Below are 20,327 nucleotides of genomic sequence, written 5' to 3' on the forward strand. Positions count from 1 at the left end.
AATGACCTGTGATGCAACCAACAGAGTCAGTGAATAATTCCCATCTCTGTCCATCTGTCTTGTAACAAGAAAACAGAAAATTGGAGTAATGTAAACAGTGAAATGCCCCAGTGACTTTGGACTACTGGAAAACAGTTGGAGCGCTTGACAAAAAAGGAAATTATTAAAATATTGTGCCATTTTTATTTTGTGTAAAAATCACACAGCTGCTAGTTCATTCTGCAGAGACACATCCATGCAGTTAAACATTTATGATCCCACAGCCATTATATGAGCAATTAAATAGAATATTTGCTGTTAGTCAGCAATTAATGCAAATTTACATACGAGATCAAAAGGTGTGTATCATACAATATACAACATACCCCTGATACAGTAAATCAGCCTGAACAGCAGGGAGAAAAGGCTCACCTTGATTTAACATAGGGGACACATTACTGTGAAAACCTGCACACCAGGAAGTAAGGCTTTAAGGATGAGTAAAAGAAAAAGACAGACATCAGTCAAAATGAATGAATGAGAGACATGGCGCAAATCTATGTAACAACACAAACGTCACACTAATTCAGACGTTACAGATACAAATCAAGTGGTTCATTGTTAAGAGCCATTTTATACAAAATGAGATTGTGAATGACATGCAAAAACAGTGACGAGAAAAGACAAATGAAAGCCGAAGGGGAGAAAGTGCAGTCATTGTTTCAGGTCTCACAATTACGTACTAATGATGTCACAGAGTTTATGATGCAGATGATGTACCGTATGCGGTACAGCCAACATTTGAGACTGAGAGAGGAACATCTGCCATCCCGGGTGAAAGACTGTACAAGGTCGAACGGGTCGTTTTGTTATACCAAAACAGAGTGTGTTAAGAGAAGGAAATAAAGCAGCCTTTGATGCCATTCATTTGTAACGGTTGTCCTCAAACTCACTCTCATGCACATGAAACAAACACACACAATGTGCCGTCCATTGGTATGGCAAGGAAGAAATATTAAAGGGTTAGTTCATCCTAAAATAATTGTCATTTGCTCCAAATCGTTCAAACCCGTACGAGTTTCCTTCATCCGTGTATCAAAAAAGTGATTTTTCAACTCTTTTAAATAAAAGTAAATGAGGGCTAACAAACAAAAGCTGCATTAAAGTATCAGCTTATTTCACTTGTGCATTATATTTCAAAATTATTTCAGCCATAAAATAGATTTTACTTGAGGAACAGACTTAAGTCGTTATTTGTAATTCTCTTTGCTGTTTTGTAGCACTGCGATTCATTTGATTTTGTTTGAATCCTTTTAATGATTCAGTTGATCCAGATACAAATAAATGAATGAATCGTTCACAAATTTGACTGATCCAGTTCATTAGTTCAACTCAATGAATCAATGATTCAGTCACTCCAGTTAACTAGAGCAGAAAATAAGCTTCTGTTCCTTGTAAAAAGCAATCACATAACTACAAAACATTTGAAATATAGCACACAAGTTTTTATGACCACTTTTTTGGTGTTTCTTTTGTTTTTGTAGAGCTTGACAGCCCTAGAGCTCATTTACTTTCATCATTTGGAAAAAGATCAGCCAGGACATTCTTAAAAAAATAAATAAAAGTCATACAGGTTTGCAATGACATTTTTGGATGAACTGTCCCTTTAACAAGTGCCTGTCAGAATCAGTTTACTGAAGCATACTTTTGAAATAACAAGATCTCCCAAAAATCAGTTCTCCCCTTTTTAGGATCAGCACATGGCCTCATATGATTGTCTGAGCACACATGGGTGCCCTAACATGGAAGAACATGACAAGCTGCCTCGATACTCTGGAGAACAGGAGGGGAAGAGGCTCCTTCATGTTAACCAGAATTACAGCCTCTTGCCGGCCATGACATCAGGCTCTTGCCTCACACACTAAACATAATGTCTGGGGTATTACATAAACAACCACTCATACTTTCTGTTTCATCAAAGTGCCATAACGGATAATAATCTTGGGCCCCATCCCTCTGAATGGCTGTGCGAGACAGAACGGTCTGGAGGAAGCAGCGATTTTGTCTCATCTCACACAGTCAGCAGAGGAGTGGAGACGGGTGAAATGGACATCCTGCCAGAGGATCCAACAGACCATTTAAAAAAAAAAAAAAAAAAAAAAAAAGGGGTAATCACTCTTTCATTACACACATTCAATCTCAAGCACGCGCACACTCCAGTTACAAATGCGAAAAAGGTCTAAGCTGTTCCAGTTGCACTTCAAGAGATATTCTTTCTTCTAGCAGGTCCTAAGAAGACAAAATTTGGGAAAGACGAATCGTCACACTTATGAACATGTGTGTTTTATAAAACTGGTGGTCACATTCAAAACACGTCTCACAATACCTTCAACTGTTGCTGTAATTCACTGTTGAGTCTTGCTAAAACTGTATTCGTTTCTTTGTTTCTTCTAATGGAAGCCTGGATTGCCTTTTTATCCTTACCGATAGACCTGTTTTTATAAAGGAAGCACACATTAGGATACAAGCAAACATTGAATCCAGAATTTTTTATTGCTTTTTTATTGTGAAAATATTGCCACAATAAAAATAAAACATTCAGTTTTCTCTCCTGGTGGATTGACTGTTGAGCTTACCGTGGAATTGAGGGCTGGGTTGCTAGAACAGTGGCTATGACGTTAGACTTTTGCGGAAGGTCCTCCACATCTGGTCTGAGCTCATCTTCTGATTTCAGTCTTCGACGGACCGGTTTGGGAGGTGGGGCTAATGGAGTGGATACTTTGGCCTATGGATAACATACATTGAGGTAATATAAATGCTGAAGCAATATGAATTATAAAGACTGGTTGGTAGAGACTGGCTTACAGAGTTGACAGTGGTTGCATTTCGTTCTTCTGCCTGAACATCGTTCTTTGCTGCTCTCATCGTACCGGCAGCTTCTGCACATCTTTCTGCCTGTATTTATAAATATGCATAATATATAAACTACAGTTCAAAAGTCTGAAGTCGGTGAGATATTAGTATTAATACTTTTATTCAGCAAGGATGCATTAAATGGATCAAAAGTGAAAAAAAATAAAAAAATTCAAATAAATGCTGTTCTTTGATGAACTTTCTATTTATAAAGAAATCCTGAAAAATATCATATTTTCCACAAAAAGAAAATACAAGATAGAAGAAAAGATTTAAGAAAACACAACTGTTTTCAATATTGATGACAATAAGAAATGTTTCACTAAATCAGCATATTAGAATGATTTCTGAAGGATCATGGGACACTAAAGTAGTGTTGTCAAAACTACCGACTTCGGTACCAAGTCGGTAATGAAATTTAAAATGTGATGCTTTGAGTGCTGTTGAGCAGAATCGTAAACACCTCTGATTGTCCATTGTGTTCACGTGCTCATCGGATATGTCTGTGATTGCTACAATGATCAACGCACGAGAGCTTTTGAGAGCACACGGAAGTGTTTGAAAGATTTTTTTTTTAAATGGGAGCAGGAGCTTTTGAAAGCACAAGCAGCCTTCTATCAGCGGACCAGTCCGCCTATAGATGCCTGCTTTCAAACGCTCCCGTGTGTATGTAAGCGCTCGGTGAAGAGCGTCATCGATGTATATTATTTACAATATGTTTTTGAAGCGCTGATCATTTTAGCCAATCACAGACATATTTGATGAGTGTGTGAGCACAATGGGCAATCAGAGGTGTTTACGATTCCGCTCAACAGCGCTCAAAGCGTAAATTTTTTTCAATGTCAGTACCGACTTGGTACCGATTCTGAAGTCGGTACTAGGGATGGGACGATTACCGGTTTCACTATAAACCACGATAAAATTTACTGACGGTTAGTAATATCGTTTAAAATTTAATTATCATTAAAACCGTGTTTGATTATCGCGATTTTTAGATCCTGTCCAGCCAGCAACAGTCTGACGCAGGCTCAGCGCGCAATGTTGTTGTTTTTTTATTCAAGAAGGAATAGCGGAAGGCAGTGACCGTGCTCGGGAGATTTTTCAGCCTTTTAAGAGAACCAATTCTGAGGTGTGGTCATATTTTGGCTTTAACAAAAGTCCTGAGGCAAACTTAATCGAGGATGGAAAACAATCGTTCAGACAAGATGATCACAACAATATTATCAAACTCTGTAAAAAATAAATCAACTCTGATTTAATTTTCAATACAATTAAAAATGGAGACGCAAGACAGCAAGTTATTTGAATGAAACGAGAGAGCGCGTCCATTGTGATACATGGTGTAACGTCTGTCAGAGAGTTTGAAGTCTGCCCAGATGAAGAATACAAGACAGTGCAAATGAACTGGTAGTTCCACGAGACTTTTATAGATGTTTTCTCTCAGTTATAAGCACACTCTTCACATACATGTCGAAGAGCGAATGTTAAAAGGGAAAAGAAAACACTCTAAAACACGCTACAAATCAAAGTGGAAGTAAACACATTATAATAAAACAACGGTCAGCAGTAGAGCGGTCATCTTCTTCTTCCTCTTAGCGCGAGCAATCTCATTCTCACTGTGCGTGCGCGCTCACATAAAAACAGCACGCATACAATAACGTATGCCATAGAAGAAGTTATCTTAAAGGCACATCAACATTCATGTCATGAACACTACTTAACACTAGGTGGCCGTTAAAATGTATGTGCGCGGTGTTATAATGCGTTGCTATTGACGACCGTCATTATAAGGAAGGAAATGGCACAGAATAGAATCTTGCTTTAAAAAGAGCATAGAGCTGCTTGTTTTATTTGTTGTTTGTTGATTTTCAAATATAAAACTTGTTGAAATGCCTTCAGTGTGATCATCATCTCTTTTTGAACACTTTCATCTCGTTTTAACAAAACCGTGATAATATTGATAATCGCGATAATTTTGGTCACTATAATCGTGATATTAAATTTTCATACCGTCCCATCCCTAGTCGGTACTTTTGACAACACCAGACTGAAGACTGGAGTAATGATGCTGAAAATTCAGCTTTGCCATCAGAGGAATAAATTACATTTAAAAAAAACCCCAGGTATTTTAAATTGTAATAATATTTCACAATATTACTGTTTTAACTGTATTTTTGATAAAATTAATGCAGGCGTAGTGAGCATAAGAGACTTCTCTCAAAAACAATAAACTTACTGACATCAAACTTTGTATGTTTCTTTATAAGAAATGTATTGTTTACTTGTTTAATACATATTTTTTGCAAACAATTCATTTCTGCATATTTTTACACAGAAAAAAAAAAGTTTTTTCTTCTTAATCAGTCATTAACGTAACATATGGTTCCATTTGTACCTGTCCACTATCAGACGGGTTCTCTCCATCATCTTCCGGCTGGTCCACAGCAAAAGCCTGGAACTGGCTGAAGTCAGCAAAGTTGGGCTGTTCTGGCATCTGATGGGGTGACGTGCTGGTATGTGCTGGAAGACCATCTCCCTCTACTGAACGGTGACCATGTGGCACTGATGTCTGGGGATTTGAGAATTAGATATTGCATTACTCTTTTAAAGAAAGCGAAATAGATATCTAATCGTCTGAAAGCAGTTTATACAGCATTGCTAACCACTGGGCTGTACCTGTGTGGGCAGTGGTCTTGGAGGCACTGCGGGGGGGAAGGCCACTACACCTGGCTGCTGCGAACCTGCTGGAGAAGTTATTACAAAAGACAACTTCAGCTTTTACTAACCGTACCCCCAAAAAACAGGAAGCTATGAGTAACTTATTAACTGTTTGTGTGCATGTATACCTGCAGGGACAGCAGCAAAGTTTCTGTTCATGTCTAGAGAAGAGGACCGTGAGTGAGAGGCGTGGGGGCGGGGCGGAGGTGGGGGCGGAGCCACAACCTTCAGTCCTTCCGGAGAGGTGCCAGAGTGAGACCTGTAAAAGTATGAGCTGTTAGTACTTTTTTGGCTGGCAAAACTCACATCTAAAGCACTAAATCATTTCCAAATCTAATCCATGTTAATCTGAGTTTTTCTTTAAGCCATGACAACACAAACACTAAGATGGACACAGATCAAAGTGAGTCTGACTTTGGTGCCACAACAAGAAGTAAAGTACCTTTGTCTGTTCACAGCACTGGAAATTGGCTCTTGATCAGATGTAAATGAATCTGAGCTGCTATAGCCATCTCCTGAGGAAAGTATGGGTAATGGTTTTGAATGAATTACATAAGAAGATCAGCCAATTAAATGTTTGAATAGTCCAGATGTACTTACCAACAGTGGTACCAGGAAACTTTATAGATACTGCTAGCTTGGTCTCGTCAGAAAGTTCTGGTGGTTTCGCCATTAATGGACTAGTTGGATGTGTGTGATCTGTTAAAACAAGAGTAAATAATTACATTTGTTTAATAACCAAATTATTACAGATTTCCATTTTGTAACTACAGTAGAGTTCAAATTTTGTGTCAAGATAGATTTTTTTACAGCAATTAAGGTAACACTTTACGTTTCATTAGTTAACTACATTATTTAACAAACTAATAATGAACTGAACTTCTACAGCATTTATTAATAATTGTTAATTTCAACATTTACTAATAATTATTAAAATAAAGTTGTATTTTATATTAAGTTAATGATTAGTGAGTCACGACGGGACATTCTGCCAATCTCAACTGTGTGAGATCTTGTACCAAAACAAACATGGATGTCAACAGACAGCTGCCGCTACTTATTTGCAGTGCAATTTGTGCAGAAAAAAACTGGAAAAACCCTGCAGACAACACTGGTGTTTTTATTTATGAAGCGTTAAACATAACTTGAATAAAAAAAGTCCTGTTTCTCTTTCACGACTTCTTTTTGCCATTATCACCTATAGACATTTCATTATGTATTTCCTGATTGTTATTCTCAAATCAGGATTTAAAAACGAATTGGTTCTGAGCAAAAACGCTGGGCTATTTTTCCATTCCAATTCCCGAGTTAAAAGTTACCGGTTACAACAAAATATAAAATACTGCTTCATTTATTCAGAAACAGAAGTCATTTAAAATGTTATTTCTACATTTTAATTTTAATTTGATCAGTCAACAGTAAATGTACAACGTTCCCAAAACTATTTAATGGGACATTTGACAGAAGAGCTGCAGAGATAATCAAGGAACTGTATCTCCTCATCATATTTTCTCAAATATATTAAATATAATTAAAGTGTATATATAAATTATTTTATTTACAAATGTCATGTTTGTGATTTGTTTTATTCATTAGACTATTTAAATGAGTACATATTCAGAAACAAGTGCAGTTATATAGCCTTCATAAGGTACCATTTAATTTTTTTCTGTTTAACTTTTATTAGACTCTACTTTTATTAGACAGCTCCTTAATATTCTTTTTAAAATGAGAGAACTCACAGCTTATTCAGAATTTTTACAGAATAGAGTTTCACTTTTTTTCCATCTGTAGAACAAAACGAATAGCCTAAAAACAATTCACTTCCAATGTTAACTTATTTTTCTTTTGTATTATTTCATATGTCATCGTTGTTGACAAAATTACAAAAATTTGTTAGGGGATGCATGTCCACAGCATAGTCGCTGGCGTCAGTCAGAAATATTAAACATGTTTAATAAAATCTTTGTGAGGACGACTGGCAAACAGCTGGTTCTTAAATTCTAAGACTAGAATTTTAGACTGCACACTACATGGCTTTAAACAACGACTGAGCGCAACTGGAACAAACTCTATTTGTTTGAGCATAATCAAAGTCGTAACAACCAAATTACATTCATAATCAGCCTGACAGTTGTGTAGTGGATGGTTGCTAGGGCGTTGCCGAGGTGTTCTGGTGTTTTAGTGTGCTTTTATGTGGTTTCTAAGTGGTTGCTTGTTAGGGTCAAAAAAGCCCAATTCGAAGTCTCTGTGATATGAAGATATGGATTTTGGTTCTTTCTTCAATGCATGTCACTGAGATTTTTTAATCCGCTAGGTGAAAATTCATTCTAAATGTCTAACCAAAAGTAGGAGCAATAGAAATAGAGATTAAGATAAGAGAATACACCAAAAATAGTTGAGAACAAAACATACAAATTTTACAAAAGTGCCTATTGAATTTGCATTGTAAATGGACACACCACTTCCAGTTCTCTTGAGCTCCATCTCTTGCATGTGGATCTTGCTGGGTGTCATACGAATGGGCACAGGGTGGACTATTGCTGTATCCTAAAAAGAAACAAGCACAACTGCTGCTGTCGTAAAACTACAATTGTGTTCCATTCAACTTCATGAAGATTTGTCACTTCAGTCGTAAAGAAGAACAACGAATAGTTAAGAACCTGGCACTGAGTAACTAAATCATTGTATCACATCAAAAGACTTCAAGAACAACACTCTCAAAGGACAGCCAGCCAGAGTCATCACTTGGATTACATGATACAGTAAGAAAGAAAGAGCATGAAAGAATTATCTGTAAGCTCAGCAAGCAAAAGAAAAAAACAAAAACGAATAATTTGATGATGGCACTGTGGCTGTGAATTTATCCTGAGGACATGCGCTCTCAGAGAGAATTTACAGAGTACTGGGTTAATGAATATCATTAATCATGAAAGAGCACTGAGTGATTGACTTACAGGGTCAGCTGGTGCAATGTTAGAATCAAATTGGGTCAGAGTTTGTGAGCTTGAGGAGCGTTCGCTAAAAGTCTCCCACTGCTGGAGAGACAGAGCAGAAACATGTCAGCAAGGTGGAGCCAATCCACTCCTCACACAAGCAAACAGAGACCATAATACAACAACAGTATGCCCTCTGACTGTTAGGAGAAACCCGTGATTTGTCTTGCATTGTACTGTAGTATATTCTCTAGTGTCAACAGAGGAACAATTAAACAATTGTTGGGTGGGAGGGAGAATGTCACATTTTATTTCCTTATTACAATGATCAGTTTGGTAGAAAAAGGTAGCCGTCATCAAAAGAACCCCCAATAATTATATCCAGTAGATCAAAACATTATTGACCTGATTAAAGGTGAAGTGTGTAATTTCCACGGCACTTGCGTTTTCAAATGGAATTGCAAAACAAATTCCTATTCAAATAGGCTTTCTGAAAACTCTTCCTGTCTGGCATTGGTCGACGAAACAGATAGTCCTGCCCTAAACTCCACTGCCACTGGTTGAGCCAATACTGCCGTGTAAGACCAGTCGGGATGCTCAAACAAATATTTTGAAAGCCCCACAGAGCCACAGTTTTACACTTTCTTTTAGAAATCAACCTAAAAATCTCTTAACAGTTATTATAATATCCCAATAAAATCACACACTTCACCTTCAAAAAGAACTGAAAGATGGCATAAAAATCAAAACAGACCCTATTTACTATTTTCTTAAAGGGATAGTTCACCCAAAAATCTAAATTCTGTCATCATTTACTTACCCTCAAGTTGTTACAGACCTGTATGAATTTCTTTCTTCTGCTGAACAGAAAAGATGATATTTTGAAGAATGTCAGTAATCAGTTTATGGTCCCCATTGAAGTCCATAGTATTATTATTTTTCATACTATGGAAGTCAATGGGGTCAATTAATTGTTTGGTTACCCATATTCTTTAAAATATCTTCTTTTGTGTTCAGCAGAAGAAAGAAACTCATAACTTGGGGGTAAGTAAATGAAGGCAGAATTTTTATTTTTGGGGGAACGTCCCGAGTTCTGTTGTGAGAAATGGGCTTTTCATATAATTTCATATAATAATCAAAATTGAATAACCTACTCTACTTTCATAACCGCTTTATGCTGACCTTGAAAAATAATGGCAACAACACAATTATAGCCCATTGTCTTGGTTTAAAGTGCCCCCAATCCATTCAAATTCTGCCATTGTTCCCCACTGAATATTTTGTTTTACTTGGAAATGTTTCACATTACGGAGTATTCTAGGTTTATCTAAAACTAAAAAGATTTATTTTAAAAATGTGACTTCAGGTCAGCAGTTTTGACTACAAGGACAACACATTCACAACATCACAGTGAAGCATTAACTGTCACGACAATTCTCATGTGAGTGTTACATGTGATGAGATGAAAGTGTGCTTCACTAGCACCTCTTTCTTCCAAGCAGAAGTGTATTAGTTTTATTTTCCCATAAAGACAAATGCAGATAGAAATACAGATATCAGTGACAGAGGTAAGGTACATAAGAGTACTCCACAGTCCAAACCTCATTGTTCTGGTTGAGCTCAGGCCAGTTCTGGTTCAGGGAAGGCATGGAAGGAGACTTATTTGGAGTGACTTCCACAGGGGAAGCAGAGAAGCTAACCTCAGTAGCAGGTTCTGGAACTCCTGTAACATACATACAGACAATAAAAACTTTATGCAGACAACTGATTCATTCAGCATAATAATAGAACATGCAGAACAATAATTTGCATCTAAAACGGCAAACTTCACAAGGACTCCCAGGGGTCCCAAGGGCATATTCTATGCTCCATTTTAATATGCGAACCTGTTGCTAAGATACAGGCTCACATCCTGTGAAGCTGTTACTGGAATACTGGAATTAGAAGCAAGTTTGTTCTTTATCCACAATGAAAGTAAAATGCCGGGAAGTGACAAAACCATAATAATTGTAACATATTTTTGGTTTAATATGCAGAGTTTGGACCAATTACATTAGACTTAATTTAAAATCACTTTAAACTGTGTCCAGGTAAAAGAAAGGAGAGTATAGGAGTACCCACACAACAAATGAACATTCAACTAAAAGGTTTCTGAAATGTTTTTGAAATAAGTCTCTTATGGCCACTTAAGCTGCATTTATTTATTTACAGAAAAAAACAATAATATGGTTTTATATTTTAAAATATAATTTATTCCTGTGATGGCAAAGCTTTTCAGCAGCCATTAAAGCGTCACATGATCCTTCAGAAATCATATGCTGATTTCTGATAATCTAATATGCTGATTTAATGTTCAAGTAACATTTCTTATTATCATCAATGTTGAAAACAGTTCAATGTTTTTGTGGAAACCGTGATTTTTTTTTAATGGATAACAAGATCAAAAGAACAGCATTTATTTGAAATACAATTTTTTGTAAAGTCTTTACTGTCCCTTTGAATAAATGTAACATGCCCATGCGTTAAAAAAAATAAAAATAAAAATACATCAGTGAAATGTTATGAAATAAGAGCTCCACATAGCCCAATTTTGAAGCTGTGTTTAGCGTGAGGCTTTTCTGCTTACCTGCTGAGTCATCCAAGTCAATAAGCTTTGGCATTAGGCTCTCAGGGAGCTTTTCAGGAAGGTCATAACCATTTTTCCTAGCGACTACGAGATGAAATGCAGCACAAAACTCATCCAGGGTCAGTGCACCATCTTTATCAAAATCTGATAGCTCCCTGCAAGGTTAAGCAGGTCAGTCAGTCAATACAGATAAGATGAATATTTTAAGGTACAAAGAAGCAGATGGCAGGGACAACTTCCTTTTTCAAAGACAGGAGATGAACAAATCGAATGCAAATGACTAGGATTATCAACATATGCAGTTTTCGAGTAGGCTAATGTCCTTGGATACCCATCTATTTTAAAGGGATAGTTCACCCAAAAATGAAAAATTTGTCATCATTTCCTCACACTCAAGTTGTTTCAAACCTGTATGAGTTTCTTTCTTCTGTTGAACACAAAAGAAGATATTTTAAAGAATGTTGATATTCAAACAGTTGATGGTAGCAACTATGGAAGTCGATGGCTACCGTTAACCGTCTAGTTACCAAAATTCATCAAAATATCTTCTTTTGTGTTCAACAGAAGAAAGAAACTCATTCAGGTTTGAAACAACATGAGGGTGACTAAGTGATGACACACTTATTGGGTGAACTATCCCTTTAAGGCAATCTACGCCAAGGTCATCCAAAATAAACAAAGAGAGACAATGTAACCCTTCAATGTAAAACTACTTACCAAATGTGAGACAATTCTAGAATAGGCAGTTTTGACTTCGTAAAGAATTCCTTCGCGGCAGAGCCTGAACAACAGAGGACGGATGCATTTTTAGGTTGGTAAGTTCAGCAGATAGGTAGTTACTGTTCAAAATGAGGTCTCAATTACCAGGGATTAAACCAGTGAGATCTGCCTGAATGGTCTTAAACTGGTTTATGTAATACTGTCTTTGCTCATCTGTGATTTTCCAGGGGTCATCGTAACCGCTGGTCTGTCTTTGGATTTCATTTGTGATCATTGCAGACATCACAGTCCTTCCTGTTGTGCTCTCCGGCTGGAAAAGAAGAGGGAAAAAGAAGAATTAGATTTTGTAAAGTACCCGTATATGTAAACTACAGCTTAAAAGTTTGGGGTTGGTAAGATTTTTTTTAAACAGTATAAACAACTGCTCAGCTACCCTTTTGCTTTTAAATTCCTTGTATTACTGGTAATTCTCTGGACATGCATCCACTTGGGCTTTGGCAAATATTTAATATAGTCTACTTTTGTGCTGCCGTGCACACAAAATTAAACATCTGTTCTGCCACAGAAGCCTTGGTTCCAGCAGGCTATTGGTGACAGACTTCATTGTATACATAAATGTATACATGGAGGCCTGCACTCTTTTACCTGAGCTGAGGGGGGATGCATTGGAAGTGTGCTGGAGGGAGGGGTGTCTGTAAAGCTGACCCAAGTTTCTTGGACAGGAGGGGGTGAATGGGCGGACCACATCCCGTCACCTGTTACTGGTCCTTAAACAAGACACAGATAAGGGAAAGATAAAGAATGAATAGTAAAAAAAACACACAAAAAAACATTTAGTAAGAATCTAGTACATCTTGTGACCTTTATTAATATCAAACCAGTATAACAAACTGATCTTTAAGTTAGATTTGCCTAGGACTTGTTCAGGTACACAGAAATAAGAGCAACACTTTATAATAACTTTTATTAATAGATAATTACCACATCAATATTAAATATTATATTACAATATTTAAATTAATCTATAATATAATTTTATGTTGGCAAGGAAGGTTATTCTGTTTCCAAAATAATAAATACCTGGCTGTGCTTCTCTAAAAAGTGGCCAAACAACTCCTGGCACTGAGGGCTGTCTGTCCACGTTTCCACCGCTGGCCTGGCGTTTGTGCTTCCTCCAGGCATGGGGCGAAGTGGGAGGGGACTGGTGCGGCGACACTACAGGAGATGTGGTGTCCGGCTGGAGCCAGAGATAAACAAAATTAATTACTTAGTAATTCTTTTGGCCAAACAGATGGCCTCAGAACAGAAGATACATGGTGGAGCTAACAAGTAGTCATTTAACAGATCTGAGACAGGACATACAGTACGGGACATATAGAAACTCCATGAAGCAGCCAGGAGTTAATTGCCATGGCACAGTTCAATGATCGTCCCTTTGTGGGGTTCAAACTTGCAACTCTTCACCTCTTAAAACTTCCTGTTTTATTTTGTGCCATTTTTTGCTTTCAGCATCAAAGATACATTCATGACAAAAAAAACAATAATAATAAAAAAATACTTTCTATTTAAATAATATTTTTGGTTTTCACAATTGGCTATACAATTATTTAATTAGATATAAAAAAATGTAAAAAAAGTAAATAATGGCATATGGCCTTATACGTATAGCCTCAAGTAGCCCCATTTTAATAGACCCCAAATTAATAGACATTGTTTTAGTTTTCAAGTTAACGAACAGTCAATATTGTTGTCCTATTAATATTAACAACATAAGACAATGACAGATCTAGCTGACTACATTCACCTTAAAAGGCCTAAAGAACAGATTTTTTTTCTTCTGAAAAATATAAAAATATATATATATTGACATATTTAATGATAGTACGTGGGATATATGCTGTAGTACCTGAGGATCAACAGTGGGCACACAGGGCTGAATCATCTCGTGCGCTGACACTTTTTTGGCTTGCACTCGGACTGGAGGTCTAGGGAAGTAGTGCCCCTGATTCTCTGCGTCTGCGAACATGACTGCGTGCCTCGTCTCCTGCTCGTTCTTGCCCATCACAAAGCGAGGGAGGGGCAGATCCCTGACTGCAAACACAACTCCACATTAGACTTTTACAAACAGAGCCAGATTTAATATTCAGCTACTGTCAGCACTACTAAACTGTTTTTAGGTCGAAAGTTTCATTACTAACTTTAAAATCAATGGAACAGAAATCAATAAAAACCAAGTTCATCCCAAGCATATCTAAACTCCAGGGCACTGTCAGCAATTTCCTGTTGACTGTGACTTTGTGTTCTTGCAGTATCTTCAAGGCTATGAGTCGGGTCTTATTTCCTGCTTATTTATACCACTGTCAGTATCTCATTCTTTTACAAGGTCTTGTGTCTAAAATTCCCAAAAACGTGTAGAGCATTTGCACAGGGCTTCCTGTTTGGGACTGGGTATGTGTGTGTGTATATATATATATATATATATATATATATATATATATGCAATTCAGATGCAAAAGCCTCTAAGTGCCATCTGAAATTTTCTTCTAGAATGATCATTTTTATCAAGCTCGTTTATTTAAGTTCAGTAATTTCACTTAAATGGCAATTAATAGGTCATTTTCATTGCCATATAAATGAAATTACTGAACTTAAATATACGAGCTTCATAAAAATGATCATCCTAGAAGAAAATTTCAGATGGCACTTAGAGGCTTTTGCATCTGAACTCTTCATATATATATATATATATATATATATATATATATATATATATATATATATAAATGAGAGAGAGAGAGAGAGAGAGAGAGAGAAAGAGAGAGAAAGAGAGAGAATAAGTAGGGAAGTAACAGTTCTCTGTAAAAAATAATTAACTTGCTTTTGTTTTCCGCCTACGGTTCGCCCACTGTTGTTCATCTTATAGGTGACATATTATGCCCCTTTTCACAAGATGTAATATAAATCTATGGTGTCCCCAGAATGTATCTGTGAAATTTCAGCTCAAAATACCCCCCAGATAATTTATTACAGCTTGCCAAATTTGGACCTTTTTTGGGTGTGAGCAACAAAAAAATGTTTGACGTTTTTGTGTGTCCCTTTAAATGCAAATGAGCTGCTACTCCCTGCCCCGTTCAGAAGACGGCCAATCTTTTCCAGGAGCTTCGGATACAATAACAAAACACGTGAATAATCTCACTCATCCAAAATCTCAGAAATAACCAGCAGTCTTATGGGTGGACTCAGGAAGAGGAAGCAACTTTTAGACGTACTTTTACACAACTTTTACACTCGGACGTTTCTGAATGGTTAGTTGATACATTTATGTAGTTGTTGTGGAGTTACATTGATTCATCGCATCGACTAGCATGTACCGTCATGTTTAACTTTTACACAAGTTGACACAGTTCCCTGAGGTCTTAGTAAGACAACTGTGACATTTGTTGGTCAAATAGTGTTCAGTGCTCGTCTGTGCAGCCAACGACAGAACAGTTTGCATGCTTTGCTTGAACTTTCGCCATTGCGTTAGAACTGGTTACACTGTTGTCGCTTGCGAATGCGTAAACCAAAAGGCGGCGCCGTGGGTGGAAACGTGCAGATTAAGGGGCGGTAATATTATAATAAGATCCCGTTCCTACGTCAGAAGGGGAGCGAAATCTGATCGGCTTTATTTTTTGACATGCTTGCAGAGAAAGGCTTACCAAAACAGTTACTGTTTTGTCACTTTTTCTGGGTTGTTAGATGCACCGGGGACCCGATTATAGGACTTAAACACGGAAAAGGTTAGATTTTCATGATGTGTCCCCTTTAAATATGACGACGCATCTCGAATATGGTTTGTTGAAAATAATGAGTAAAACAGGCCGTATTCGGTGTGATAGAAATATTTTATGTAATGGGTATTTTCAACATTAAATGTACAGAGAAATGCAGACTAAGGCCCTGATCACACCTAACGCGTTTTTTGCAGTGAGAGGCGCCTTTTTTCGTTTGTTTTCCTATGGCAGTGAGCATTCTGCGCGCTGTTTATGCGCTCCAGGTGCCTCTCGTTTTATCGCCTGCTGCGCCTCGCGTTTTTGCAGATGAAAAAAAAAAGCAACTCCGAGCGGAAAAAGCGCCCGACATCATTGCGTTTTTTTCCACTGACCAATCGAATGAATGGAGAGGCGGGCCTTCCGTTGTAGTGATGAAAACTACAGTTGCTTTGAACGACCGGAGAGTGCGATAATGGAGGATAAACTTGTGGTGCTCTCGCGGGTTACCAGAAGCTTAACGACTTCACGAACCGTAACTTCCACAATGTTAACAGAAAGTAAATAAAGTTAATAAAAGGCTGATTTGACGTTTACTTGATTGACAGGACAGCTGTTTCGGTGGTTGCCTAGCAACATAAAAAACGCAGGGCACTGCATGTGCACTGCATTCAACTGTATGAATGGATCCGCATTCTGGCTTCCCAAATATTTGACAACAGCAATGATCCAATTTTTTTGAAAAAACAGCCACTCTTTGATCAATAGGAGCACCGTTGAGACCTGAACAGCACACGTTGCTATCTGTGTTTAAACTAAACTCATTTAAGCCTTGCCAATTTAAACATTCAAGCGCAGGAAGAAACAAAAGAGAACTCACGCGCGCTGTAAGATTTGTGCACGCACTCATCTGAAGCGCGGAAAGCCATGTCTCAGACAGCGCGCAAAGAATGAGTTCTCTTTTAAGTCTTGCGCTTGAACAGACAAATTCTCACAAAAATTATGTCCGACACACCCGGTTGGGCGAATATCCTAGCAAACACAGCAGGTTATGTCTTAAGTGTACGTAAACAGTAGAGATAGAACGCATGCGTTCAGTGTCAGTGTACTGGATCCGTGCATTATGTCTTAAAGTGACATCAGCCTAATATTCCTGCAAGTGTTTTTAATGTTAATCAAACAACATAAGACAAGGAAATCCCTCACTGCTCTTGACTAAATAGCTTTTGTAACTTTAATAATGATTAATCTTCATTCACTGAAGATTATATGCAGTTATTAATTTACATTTGATTATTTTATTCAATTTCTGTGCCTGAAGACTACTGTTAGATATCTGAAAAACACCATTTATTTTATTTGTATCTTTGCTCTATTGTATATATTTGTGCTGTTGCTTTTAGTTTGATTACTATTTTTATTTGACAGCAGGCAAAGAGTCATTTTTTTCCCTGAACATAGCACATACTGAACCGTACCAAAACCGTGACCCCAAAACAGTGATAAAAACTAAACCATAAGCAATTTGAACAGTTACACCCCTGATAGAGAGAGAGAACAACCATGACAGACAACAAACAACCTGGAACATTTGCATTTGGCTTAAAGGCACAAACAGTTCACAGAAATATACAAATGCAACAGAAAGGAAGTATTTTTTATCCTCTAGTCTAATTCTTGTTATGTAATGGGGCAGCAAATGTCACACTGGATTCATCTGCAAAAAGAGTATCTTGCAATATTACACAGATGCGATAACTTCACATTAAAATAGTATTTTGATTTGGTGCATACAGTACACACAAGCAGAAATTGTTGCTACTCACCACTGTTCAGGGTCTCCACACGCAGGGGCATTCCAGACTGGGCCAGTGCAATGAGTTTCAGTGCAATGTAGAACTGACTCCGACCGAAATGACCGAGACGTGTGGCCCCACAAAGTTCAGTAATCTAAGACAAAGGACACAAAACTTTCAATAAGATAAACTGACCTTAACATTTACACACACAAAAAAAAGGTGAACATACAATAACATGACCAGAGGTGAATATAAGTTAATGAAGTAAATGCACATAAAAATACAATATACAGCAAAGCACTAAAAATAACTAACTAAATAACTTAAATATTTTAATGACTCCAGTTACTCCAGTCTTCAGTGTCACATGATCCTTCAAAAATCATTCTAATAGACTGCCTTGGAGCTCAAGAAAAAAAAAATCTTATTATCAGTGTTGAAACAGTGGTGCTGCTTCATATATATGTGGAAACTGTAATACACTCAGGAGTCTTTGATGAATAGAAAGTTTAAAAGAACAGTAGGCTAGTTGTTTGAAATATAAATATTTTGTAACATTATAAATGTACTTACTGTGTTTTGATCAATTTAATTCATTCTTGATGAATAACAGTATTAATTAGTTCTTTAAAATAAAAAATATATATATTACTCTAACTTTTGAACAGTAGTGTATGTATGTTACAGGCCAGGCATAAAATTAAACACTTAAATTAAGGGGTATCTGCTCTCCATCTCTCTATCCACCAAGGTTCTCTAAAATTAGAGAACAGTATGGCCAAGCATTCACCAATATAATTACCTAATACAACTCCCTTAAAACAAAAATCTAAAATATTTAATACACATTACTGTGCCTACTTGACTGATTAACAGTTTTCAATCTTAAATGCTAAATATTGATATAAAAATTAATGAAACATGAGAAATCAGAGCAACAACATAACAAAACGCTAATATCTCACAAGTAAACCTTCAATGAAATGCCCTTCTGTCAATTACTTTAGTATTACAGATCAATAAATCTGTTGCTCAGACAACATTAACAATATGTAATTTTCACTAGCAACTCATGGACACACCCCTTCACAAAACTTTGGCCAAAGATGTAGAAGCAACTAGACTAAGAAGACCACAAGTTTTTGAAATGTCCATGCTCTAACAATACCCAACCAACATGAGTGTTAGCTAATAAGCACCAAATGATGAAACAAAAACATCTCTATGAAATTTCCAGAACCACCAACCATGTAAGGGGTCTCCCAAAAGAAGCTTGACGGTATAAAACTGTTAGAGCTTTATAGCATATTACCGACAAGTTATGGACCAGCTTTAATACAGTTAATACGTTTGAGTGATGTCCAATTCCTTAAATAAAGGATCACACATTATGCATAAAAACACCAAACCTTCTTGTTTGTTATTAATCCTATTAAGTGAGAAAAACACATTTCAAGAGTCATCAACCTTATGGATTTACTGACATAACCAGAAAAATACAAGTTATGCTTATATTAAAGAGGAAGCAGACATAACTAATAAGTCTACAGACTTGCACAACAGGAAACAAAGTTTAACTCTACAGATGCATCACCAATTCATCTGTGAAACTCGTCAACAATGAGACTGATTCATCACTCCGGTCTAAATACTCTTGACATCGCCCATATGAACCATTAGAGTCCTTGGCATATCTGAGACGATGAACTCAAGTCATCAATTCGATTTACTTACGTGAATAAGCATAACAACACATATCTGCTGACTAATACACACATATCTGAATTAGATGCATACTCTACCTGAAGCACCACTTCGTTTGAGAGCTGGGCCGCCCGGAAGAGGTCCAGAACTTTGCCATTGGAAGCCACTTTCTTGGTGTTGTCGACATCACAGGAGAGGAAGAGTTCAGAGTAATATTTCTGCTCGACATCGCTCAGTGTTAAACTCTCCATCGTGGCAGCATCAAACCGCAGCTGGTGGCTTCACCTTATCAGGCCAGCGTCTTGCCGTTCGGTTTATGAGCGAGACAAAAAAAACGAGCAAAACACAAGTAAGATCCTTCTATGAAATGGACGGACACGAAAGAGGATGCTTTGGGGTGCTTGTTGTTTTTATGTACCGTTAGTCGCTGTCTTTGCTCTTGTCTTTTGGCCCTCGCAAAGTCAACCAAACTAATAGAGCCTGGGACGTTAGAATTCAGCGGTAACAACGCCGAGACTGGGTTCCGCTGTTGCGCTGGCTCTTTAAGAGCTGGATATGGCCGTCGGTGGAACAGTGGAGCTCGTGTAGCCGCTGAATGATGTTAGGAATAAAGTTTCGGGCTCTTCGGACTGCTTCCCTCTGCAGACAGCGCCGCCATTCCTGGACCCCGTGACGTCATGGCCCAGGCGCGGAGGACCCGGATGGAGTGTGGCGTCACAGATGTGCCGTCAGCTATCGTGTTTCAAAAAATATGCTGCTTCATATCAAAAAGTAAATTCGGTTATCTAAACCATGTTTTACAACTGTTTTGTTTACTTATTTTGTTTCTTAAATATATTGGGAATAAATATAATGAAAGCCTGTATTTCATAGTATTGCAAGTTATTTATTATTGTGATTTAACTTAATACATTTTCTATTATATCTTAAATTGAGACTAAATGTATTATTGTATCGTATTGTATTAAATCTGTAGGGGTGTATAAATATATTCCATTACGTTTGTTGTTGTCTTTTTGTAGCAGATTTTAGAAATGTGTATATTACTTTAAAATAATTTTGCTTACAGACGAAGATATACTTTATACCATTTAGCATGACATGCATTATGTGTGTATTGTATATATAAATATATATCTAGATCAACTGAATTTAAATAAACTGCTCAGTCAGCAGCACGATA

At 37.2% G+C, this 20,327-nt stretch overlaps 1 protein-coding gene across 3 annotated transcripts; it reads right to left on the reverse strand.

Moving 5' to 3' along the window:
* Positions 1 to 156: 156 nt before the first annotated feature.
* Positions 157 to 19,864, reverse strand: reps1 (RALBP1 associated Eps domain containing 1). Of its 3 annotated transcripts, none has more exons than XM_082148212.1 (20): positions 19,243 to 19,864; positions 17,468 to 17,591; positions 13,799 to 13,983; positions 12,973 to 13,129; positions 12,538 to 12,659; positions 12,037 to 12,202; positions 11,890 to 11,953; positions 11,173 to 11,327; positions 10,148 to 10,269; positions 8,568 to 8,648; positions 8,073 to 8,160; positions 6,211 to 6,309; positions 6,053 to 6,125; positions 5,739 to 5,869; positions 5,569 to 5,633; positions 5,288 to 5,461; positions 2,845 to 2,934; positions 2,616 to 2,764; positions 2,366 to 2,471; positions 157 to 2,268 (listed from the first exon to the last, which is right to left on the reverse strand). In XM_082148212.1, the coding sequence occupies exons 1-20, from the start codon at positions 19,393 to 19,395 to the stop codon at positions 2,200 to 2,202; spliced, it is 2,373 nt and encodes a 790-aa protein (XP_082004338.1). In that variant the 5' UTR covers positions 19,396 to 19,864; the 3' UTR covers positions 157 to 2,199. The 3 variants fall into 3 exon arrangements, with proteins under 3 accessions (XP_082004338.1, XP_082004337.1, XP_082004339.1); XM_082148211.1 differs by having other exon boundaries at positions 5,569 to 5,636; positions 19,243 to 19,861; XM_082148213.1 differs by lacking the exon at positions 8,568 to 8,648 and having other exon boundaries at positions 5,569 to 5,636; positions 19,243 to 19,862.
* Between the last annotated feature and the right edge of the window lie 463 nt (positions 19,865 to 20,327).

This window comes from Leuciscus leuciscus (genome assembly GCF_965113295.1).
Source record: "Leuciscus leuciscus genome assembly, chromosome: 19".
NCBI lineage: Eukaryota > Metazoa > Chordata > Actinopteri > Cypriniformes > Leuciscidae > Leuciscus > Leuciscus leuciscus.

Bases quoted from the DNA above. Each gene is read 5' to 3' on its own strand.
- reps1 (XM_082148211.1), bottom strand. From the start codon at position 19,395: ATGGAGAGTTTAACACTGAGCGATGTCGAGCAGAAATATTACTCTGAA. The intron at 6,310-8,072 runs GTGTGTCCATTT...TTGTTTTAACAG, and splicing joins GCTCAAGAGAACTGGAAGTG to ATCACACACATCCAACTAGT. The intron at 2,269-2,365 runs GTATTGTGAGAC...TTGTCTTCTTAG, and splicing joins AATTACAGCAACAGTTGAAG to GACCTGCTAGAAGAAAGAAT.